Raw genomic sequence first — 8,572 nt, 5'->3', positions numbered from 1 at the left:
GTAGTCATTCACATGGAGACACAATTTGTTCCAGCTTGAAACCCTGTGTGATCAGGAGTGGGCATGGAGTGAGACGATGACAGACAGTATTTGGTAGGTGGTGGGGTGGAAAAGTAGAATTGTTTCCAGAATGATTTGAGATTTAAGGTGGAGACTGGGAGCGAACCCCCTTACATGGAACAAAATGTTTTGTTGTTGTTGCTTTGGTTTTTTGTTGTTTTGTGTGTGTGTGTTTGGTTTTTCAGTGTTTATTTTATTTTATTTTATTATTATTATTTTGCCTACCACATGCCAGAGCCTATTTGTGTCCCCTCCGGATGGGTGCAGGTCCATGATAAGTTCCCTCATGATAATCTAAGGAACTCGAGCTGCCCTTACTTCCGACCTCCTTCCCTAGAAGCCGGCTGGAGGCGGGAGCGAGCACCCGGAGGTGGCGAGGCGCTGCCCGCGGTGCGGAGCACACATCTGCCGCGTTCTCCCTGGAGCGTCTGTCAGGGCGTGGGAGGAAAACACGCTCCGAGCCGCCAGGCCCCTGTCGGGGCGAAAGTCTCCTGAAACACACCCTCCCCGTCCCCACGGCGGTGCGGGCCCTGGGGCGTGGGGAGCGGGGACAACTTCGAGGGGGAAAGTCGAGGATCGCGGCCTGGGGGGTCCCCCGAGCGGAGGAGGCCGGGCGGGGCATACCGGGCTCCGGCCGCAGTTCTCCCGGCGGCCTCGCGGGGGCGCCGGAGCGGCCGATCAGGTGACCGAGCGCCGGTCCCGGCTGCGGGAAGCCGCCTCGTTCCGCCGCTGCCGCCGCCACACCTAGCGGAGGAGCTGGGAAAGGCGGCCCGGGAGTGGGGGGTGTACTGGGGCGGAGAGCGCCGCGGGTGGAGGCGGAAGGGCGGCGGGCGGAAGCGAGCGCCGCGGCTGCTGTGTCACGGCGCGGGTGGGCGCACGGCATGGGCGCGCCGCGCTGAGGCGGAGGTCGCGGGCGGGCGGGCGGGCCTGAGGGAGGCGGCGAGCCGGGGAGTAGCGCGCCCGGCGGCGGCGGCGGCAGCGGCCGCACCATGTCGCGCTCCGTGCTGCAGCCCAGTCAGCAGAAGCTGGCGGAGAAGCTCACCATCCTCAACGACCGGGGCGTCGGCATGCTCACGCGCCTCTACAACATCAAGAAGGTGCGCACGGGCCGGCGAGGCCGGGCGGGGTGCGGCGGGGGAAAGGCCGCGGGCGCGAGTTCGGCCTGCTCGCGCGGGGCCTCGGGGATGCGCCGCGGCCTAGAGTGAGCCTCAGGCCGGGCAGGCGGGAGCCATTTCCCGGCTCCCGGCGGCGGGAACCGGCCGGGCCGCGCATGGCCGCCGCGGCGCGCTGGTTTGCGGGGTGGGAAAGAGGGCGCGCGGCCTTCCCGGGCTGCGGCGAACCGGCCCGGGGTTCTTGGCGTGCGAGTGTGCGAATGCGGCGATCGAACCTCCGGTCCCCACTTGGCCGCTTGATTTTTTTCGTTCCCTGAATCAAGCCCCCCTAACCCCCGACAGCGTGTTGACGTTTGGGATAATTTCATTTTGAAGATGGACCGGAGGGGGAAGTGAGGGTGGAACCGGTTTTCGTCTGAAATACTTGTAGGCTGTGAGTCACTAGAACAGGAATAACCACCTTTCCTCTCTACTCCTCCTCGTTTTAGTTCTCCCAACCCTATCTGATTAGCAGCAAGGCACCATTCCTTAAAGTACAATGGCTGTATAAAATAAAGACCAAGGGTGCTCCCATTGCTATCTCCTTCGCAACATAGTACGATGATTTGAGCAACTAGACAGTGGACCCATTGAAAATCTGAGTGTGTTCAGGTTAGGGAGTGGAAGGCTGTTTCGAAGTAAAGAAAAGTAGGTCTAAAGGTGGGAAAGAATTGTCATTAATTTACCTTAGAGAAAAACAATCCCAAATCTATTTATTTTAAGACTACTTTGATGAGCCTCACTGAATTTGGTAAAGAGAAAAAGTTTCCTTTTGCTATAGGTTATACCAATTCATCCTTGTGGGGTTCTGTGTATCTGTGTCTTATCTTTCATAATCTCGTTTATAAAAAAAAATGGGATGTGAAATATCCTTTTGACCATAGCAATAGAATATAGGTCGTTTGTGAGTATGATGAAGATTCTTTTTAAAATTTAGAATCAAAGCATTCCAGTATAGACTTGTTTTATTCAGTTTATTCAGTTTGCTTTAGGCACTGCAATTCTGAAGCACACTGCTCTAAGTTAACAATACTAAACGTTGGGAATGGATAGCTCTGTTGTTCTGGCTACTCACTTGGTTTTAGTGATTGTCTCTAAACCCAGCACAATTTGGAGCTAGGATGAACCCATTGAGTTTGTGCCACGACTATGACATGCACCCCCTTGATCATAACTCCATGGGGTTAGGAAGAATTTAAGCTAGAATAAGTTGCAATGATGAGGGCCTTTGGATTTCACTGCCTAAGAAATTTGGAAGTCAAGTTCTATATTCGAAACTCCAGCAAGTCAAATGTTACTAAAAGTTACCAGACCTGTGGTTTTGTGGTTAAAGGAAATGGTTATGATGGCTTCTAGAAGAGGAAGTGAGAGTAACATTAAACGTGATTTGAGTATTTGAGTAAAATACTTTCTTTAATTTGGCCAAGTCACTAAACATTTTTATAGTATAAGTATAAACAGACTTTAATACTTTAATTCCATGGGTAATAGTAAATGGAATTCAAAGCATTTAAACTTATAATTCCAGTCCGCTGCCTTTTTTCAGAGTGTTTTTCACTTCCTGTTTTGAGAAACTTCAGGCTCTTGTGTTAACTAGAATGGAAAATTCGTGAATGTGATTGATCTAATTGTCAAGCATTTGAGTTATAGAAATGCTGTATATTTCAGCACTTATTTTTCTAGTTTTTTTTTAAAATATTTTGCCTACCTGGCTTATGAGTTCCTTTTGGGAAGAGTAATACTTAGGGCATTATCTAGCACACAAGACTTTGATCAGAGCTCGCTGAAATAGACTCTGTTTATGTTAAATGCATCTGATGTTTATTTTGCAAGAGAAAGAGAGAGCAGGTGCTTTCGGAGGTTAGAGAGAAACTTGTGAGAAAGTTTAGCTGCACGTGCCTTTATGCTCTGAGCCATTTTGCTGGCCTTTTGGATTGACTTTGAGTCCTTTAGCCTGTGGAGTTGCCAATCTACCTCTTCCCAGCTGGCTACAGAATCAAACATTTGTTCAGATATTTTGCCAAAGAAGCAAGCTCTGTTCACCATGTGCGTATAAGGTTCATGTTGTCTGCATTATTATGACAGTATAAATCACATAGTCTATTATTTACTTATATTTTTTCTTTTAGCTTTTAAAGCTTTATATGCATGAGTGTTTGGAATGCGTGTGTTTTTGCAGCATGTGTGTGCCTGATGTGCACTGAGGCTAGGAGAAGGTGTTAGATCCCCAGGAATGGAATTCAGATGATTGTGGGCTACTTAACCTGGCATGAATGGCCTTACCCATATTCCCATCTTTCCTAGTCTAACATCTCCCACAGTCTCAAGTCTTCCACAGACCCACTTACACACTGCATTTAGTTAACTAGCTACACATCTCTACCATCAAGACAAGAATGTCTCAACGCTGGAGGTAATATGCCTGTTTCTCCAGTGCTAGAGAAAACATTCAGTAGTAGATGAACAAGTAGGGAGGCAGCCATCTTAACATTGAGACTACCTAAAAAATTAGCTTATAAGGAATCATTCTTTTAAGAGATTATTTGAGCCGGATGGTGGTGGCACATGCCTTTAATCCCAGCACTTGGGAGGCAGAGGCAGGCGGATTTCTGAGTTCGAGGCCAGCCTGGTCTACAGCGTGAGTTCCAGGATAGCCAGGGCTACACAGAGAAATCCTGTCTAGAAAAACCAAAAGCAAAAAAAAAAAAGAGAGATTATTTGAAATTATCATATATACAGATCTATTTACACGTTAACAATTTAAGATTTTATGAAGTTTTGTGTTATTAAAATACTACAGTATTATGCTTTAACTATGTAAATCATATATACATGTAATCATATATACAGATCTATTTATATATTAACAGTTTAAATATTAAAATACTACAGTATTGTACTTTGAATACAATAGTTTCATCATTATCTAATTTTAACTATTCTTTGAGAATAGTTTCATTATTATCTAATTACTTGACAAATTAAGTCTAATTTGTATACTAATTAAGTATGCAAAAAATATACAAGTATACTAAAACCTACAATATTGTTAAATTCTTAATAACAGTATCAACTCTGACAATCTTAAGAGCTTCCTATATTCATTAACAAATGCAATATTGAAAACAGTGGATGAAAATTTTAGGTGTGTGGTTACTTTAATTGAACTACTATTTTACTATTAATGAAAAAAACTTAGGTTAATTGTGATTCCTAATTGCATTTCCCTTACTGCACGTTACATAGTTTTTCTTTATACAGGTTAATCTTTGACTTTGTGATTTCATACCCCAGATAGTGCTAGGAACCCAGTCCCAGAGCCTGGGCATGCTAGAAGTGGACTATGACCAAGCTAAGTTCCCAGCTTCACTGTCCTTCAGAATGAAAATTACACAAGAAAATTTTATCTCACTGTTTCTCTTCGTTCTAATTTTATGTTTTAAGTATACTCCTCATTTTAAGTAAAATGCCTTGTTGATTTCTGTTAGTTTTACTTATGCTCTTTCATCTTGTACATGTTAAAATGCATCAGGGACTAAATTTTAACAGTAACTATAGAGGGAGCTGAGGAGACAGCTAGGCTGCTTAAGGCCTTGCTCCACAAGCCTGAGAACTCGCATTTATCCCCAGTGCTGACCTAAGATGCCAGGGTTCTGATCCTAGCCCCAGGGAGACAGAGACAGGTGGATTCCTGGAGCTGGGTAGCTACCAACCCAGCCTAACCTAATAAGCCCGATTGGACCTCCCCAGGTCCAAAGTAAAGTAACTCCTGAGGAGTGACACCAGGGGTAACCTCTGGCCGCTCCATGTACCTGCATGTGCACACACCTTCACTCAGCTCACGTGAAATTACACAGGAAAAACAAATGAAACCTGCAAAGTGATACAAGATATATCTTACCAAAGAAATTTGTGTTAAAATTTTAAATTTTCTCTCCTTTTAATACATCACAAGAGCAAACAAACCTCTATTAATAACTACAGATAACATGAAAAGAATTTTTCATCCAGGTCCATCAATTTCATCACAAGTAGCCCACAATAAAAAGGGAAATTATTCCTGTGCTTGTACATTTCTGTAAGATTCTCACATATTAGTTTTAGTTACATATTCCTTTCAGATGTAAAAAGTGAATTGGGTCTGTTCATAGTCAGGTTTCTAGAGAAGCTACTATGCAAATTTTAGAAGGAGTAGGTGGCTCCATGAGTAGAGGTATCATGACTTCAACTAGGCATGATGACCTGAGGATAATCCTTAAGATATATACACACACACACACACACACACACACACACACACACAAATAAAATAGCTGGGAAGTGGTGATGAACACTCGATAGACAGAGGCAGGCAGATCTCTGAGTTTGAGGCCAGCCTGGTCTATGCAAGTTCCTGGATAGCCAGGAATACACAGAAAACTCTGCCTACAAACAAACAAATACACAAACAAGGAGAAAGAAAGGAGATGTGCATGGTGGAAGGATAGAACTAAATGACTCTGGAAGCTGTCTTCTGGCACATGTGAGCTTCGTCTCCCAACCCCTTACGCACACAAAATAAATCAATTAAAAGGGTTTTGAAGTGGAGAGACTGCTCAGTAGTATGAGCACTAGCTGTTCTTCTAGAGGATCAGGGTTTGTTCCCCAGCACCCACATGGTAACGCACAACTGTTCTTAATGTCAGTTCCAGAGGATCTGGCCCTCTTTCTGACCTCTAGAGGTACCAGGCATGTCCACAGTGCACAGGCAGGAATTGAAAATTAAATTCCAGGGGGCTGGTGAGATGGCTCAGCGGGTAAGAGCACTGACTGCTCTTCCCAAGGTCCTGAGTTCAGATCCTAGCAACCACATGGTGGCTCACAACCACCCATATTGAGATCTGATGCCCTCTTCTGGTGCGCCTGAAGACAGCTACAGTGAATTACACCAGAGTGAACGGGCGGCAGGGGTCCTGAGTTCAATTCCTAGCAGAGGTCCTGAGTTCAATTCCTAGCAACCACACACATGATGGCTCATGGCCATCTGTACAGCTACAGTGTACTCATACACATAAAATAAATAAAATAAATCTTAAAAATAATAAGAATAATAATAAATCTTAAAAAAAGAAAAGAAAATTAAATTCCACAACTTTTGATCAGTAGACTGATCAAAAAAAGATAAAGATACAAAAAATGTAATAAAATACCTTAGTTAATATTTTTTATTTCTTTTATAGTGTGTGTGTGTGTGTGTGTTTGTGTGTACCAGTGTTGAAGGTCAGGGCCATCTCCGGGGAGGTTATTCTTTTCATCCATCATGTGGGTGCGAAGGATTGAACTCTGGTCATCAGACATGCTGACAAGAGCCTTTACCAGCTGAGCCCTCTCTCCAGCCTTAGAGTTCTTTTTTATGTGATACAAATTATACTTCCCTGTACTTAGATTTTCCCTTTCCCAGTCTTGTGACATTTTTGTGGGTTGAGAGTGACATTCTAGGGCAAATTTTAATATTAATTTGTTTTAACCTTGAACAAATTATTTGTCCTCTTAGGCTATCAAATTATAAAGAGATATTAGTAGTCCTTACCCACAATCGAACTATCTTTTTTTTCAATACACATTAGAATTCTCTTGGAGAAATCTTAAAATGTTTGGATCTTAGCTTGACTCTAATGAGTTAAAAGTAGTTCTGATGCTAAGAACCACTGATATAAGCAAAGAGTGGTGCTATCAATACCTGTGGTTTTTTTTTTTTTTTTTCCTTGACAGCTGTTCATTGTCAGGGTTCAGTTTTGTCAGCTAGGCTATAACTAAGTTTTTTGGAAGTCATACAATGTCTTAATGGTATATACTTACCCTCAGTGACTAGTAGGTGGTAACTTACATACTTTACCATTTTTTAAAATTTTTTTATTTTTCTTGGTTTTGGTTTTTTGAGATAGGGTTTCTCTGTATAATTCTGGCCAATCTGGTACTTGTATTGTTGACCAGGCTGGCCTTGAGGTCAGAGATTCTCCTTCCTCTGCCTCCAAAGTGCTGAGTGCTGGGAATAAAGGTGTGTGCCATCACTGCCTGGCCATCTTTTGGTTTTTTTAAAGCCTTACTAGCTGTGCTGATCTAAACTAGCCATCTACTACTGTGCTGTATGTCCAGTCATTAGCATTACAGATTTTCATTTTTGGACTCTTAATTAGATATTCCAGTTCTTCTTCCACATTTTGTATAGTACGTGAATAACTTCATATTTTGAGAATTAAAAAGGTTTATTTACATGAGGTATTCATACAGTGACTGATAAAAGGATAAATGGGCTTGGAGAGATAGATGGAGAGCTCACTGAGTAAGGGCTCTTACTGCTCTTCCAGTAGATGTGAGAGTGGGTCCTAGAACTCATATCTGGCTCACAACTACCTGTAGTTCCAATTTCAGGGGGGCAGCATCGTCTTCTGGCCTCTGCAGGTACTATAGTCTCCTCCTTCCCTCCCTCCCTCTTTCCCTCCCTCCCTCCCTCCCTCCCTCCCTCCCTCCCTCCCTCTGTGTCTTCTATTCACACAAATAAAATAAAAGTAAGCTTTAAAAATAAAGAATAAACATAATAAATGTTGGCTACTGTTTCCGGGTCTTTATGCTCAGACCCCCCTCCTAGTAAATCTAGCTTGATTCCACCTTTAGGAAACATATCTTAAGTACCCTTTTTACTACTTGACAGTATATATGGACATCTACTTATTGTTCAGAGTCATTGCAGAAGTGTGTTCTGTAGTAGTTGAAGATCTGTTTACTATTGAGCATTAGTATGTTAGTGTATAAAACTTAAAACATCTGTTTCATAAACTGAGGTAGTCTATATATCAGAACTCAGAAATATAAGGAATGTAGTGACTAATCTTGTGAGTTGAATAATTGTTAGAAACTTAATTTGAGTCATTAAAATTTTTTATTAAAAATTTAAATTTATGAGTATGAATGTTTTGCATGTAAGTATGTGTGTGTGCCATGTATGTGCCTTGTGCTGAGGAAGTCAGAAGAGGGCTTTGGATCCCCTGGAACTGGAGTTCATAGACAGTTGTGAACCAAGGTGTGGCTGCTGGGAAGAACCAGGTCCTCTGCAAGAGCAGCAAGTGCTCCTCCTGCTGAGCCGTCTCTCCAGGCCAGAATCATGGGAAATTTAGTAAAGCATTTTGAAGGATGTAGTGTTTGAACCTCTTAGATCATGATTTTCCCAAGATTTATGATTTATATTCACCTATAACATAATAATATCCCTTAATTAAATCAGATGGGCTAAAGACAGGTCGTCCTCCGTTCCCATCCCTTAGCTTCCCTCCCCTCCCCTTTCCTCTCTTCCCCTCCCCTCCCCTTCCCTCCCCTCCTCTCCC

The 8,572-nt window shown here is 43.2% G+C and overlaps 1 protein-coding gene across 4 annotated transcripts in view; it reads left to right on the top strand.

Moving 5' to 3' along the window:
- The first annotated feature begins 734 nt into the window (after positions 1 to 734).
- Positions 735 to 8,572, top strand: part of Nckap1 (NCK associated protein 1) — a 76,725-nt gene continuing 68,887 nt past the window's right edge. For 3 of the 4 annotated variants that reach the window (XM_031370797.1, XM_031370796.1, XM_031370795.1), the window contains exon 1: positions 840 to 1,157. In XM_031370797.1, coding sequence (XP_031226657.1) covers positions 1,050 to 1,157 — 108 coding nt within the window. In that variant the 5' untranslated portion in view covers positions 840 to 1,049. Of the gene's footprint in view, positions 1,158 to 8,572 lie in introns of all 4 variants that reach the window. The other variant, XM_031370794.1, reaches the window with a different exon arrangement.

This window comes from Mastomys coucha, unplaced genomic scaffold, assembly GCF_008632895.1.
Source record: "Mastomys coucha isolate ucsf_1 unplaced genomic scaffold, UCSF_Mcou_1 pScaffold15, whole genome shotgun sequence".
Lineage (NCBI taxonomy): Eukaryota > Metazoa > Chordata > Mammalia > Rodentia > Muridae > Mastomys > Mastomys coucha.
Note: the sequence above shows the minus strand (reverse complement) of the source record. Positions and strands in the feature narration are given on the sequence as shown.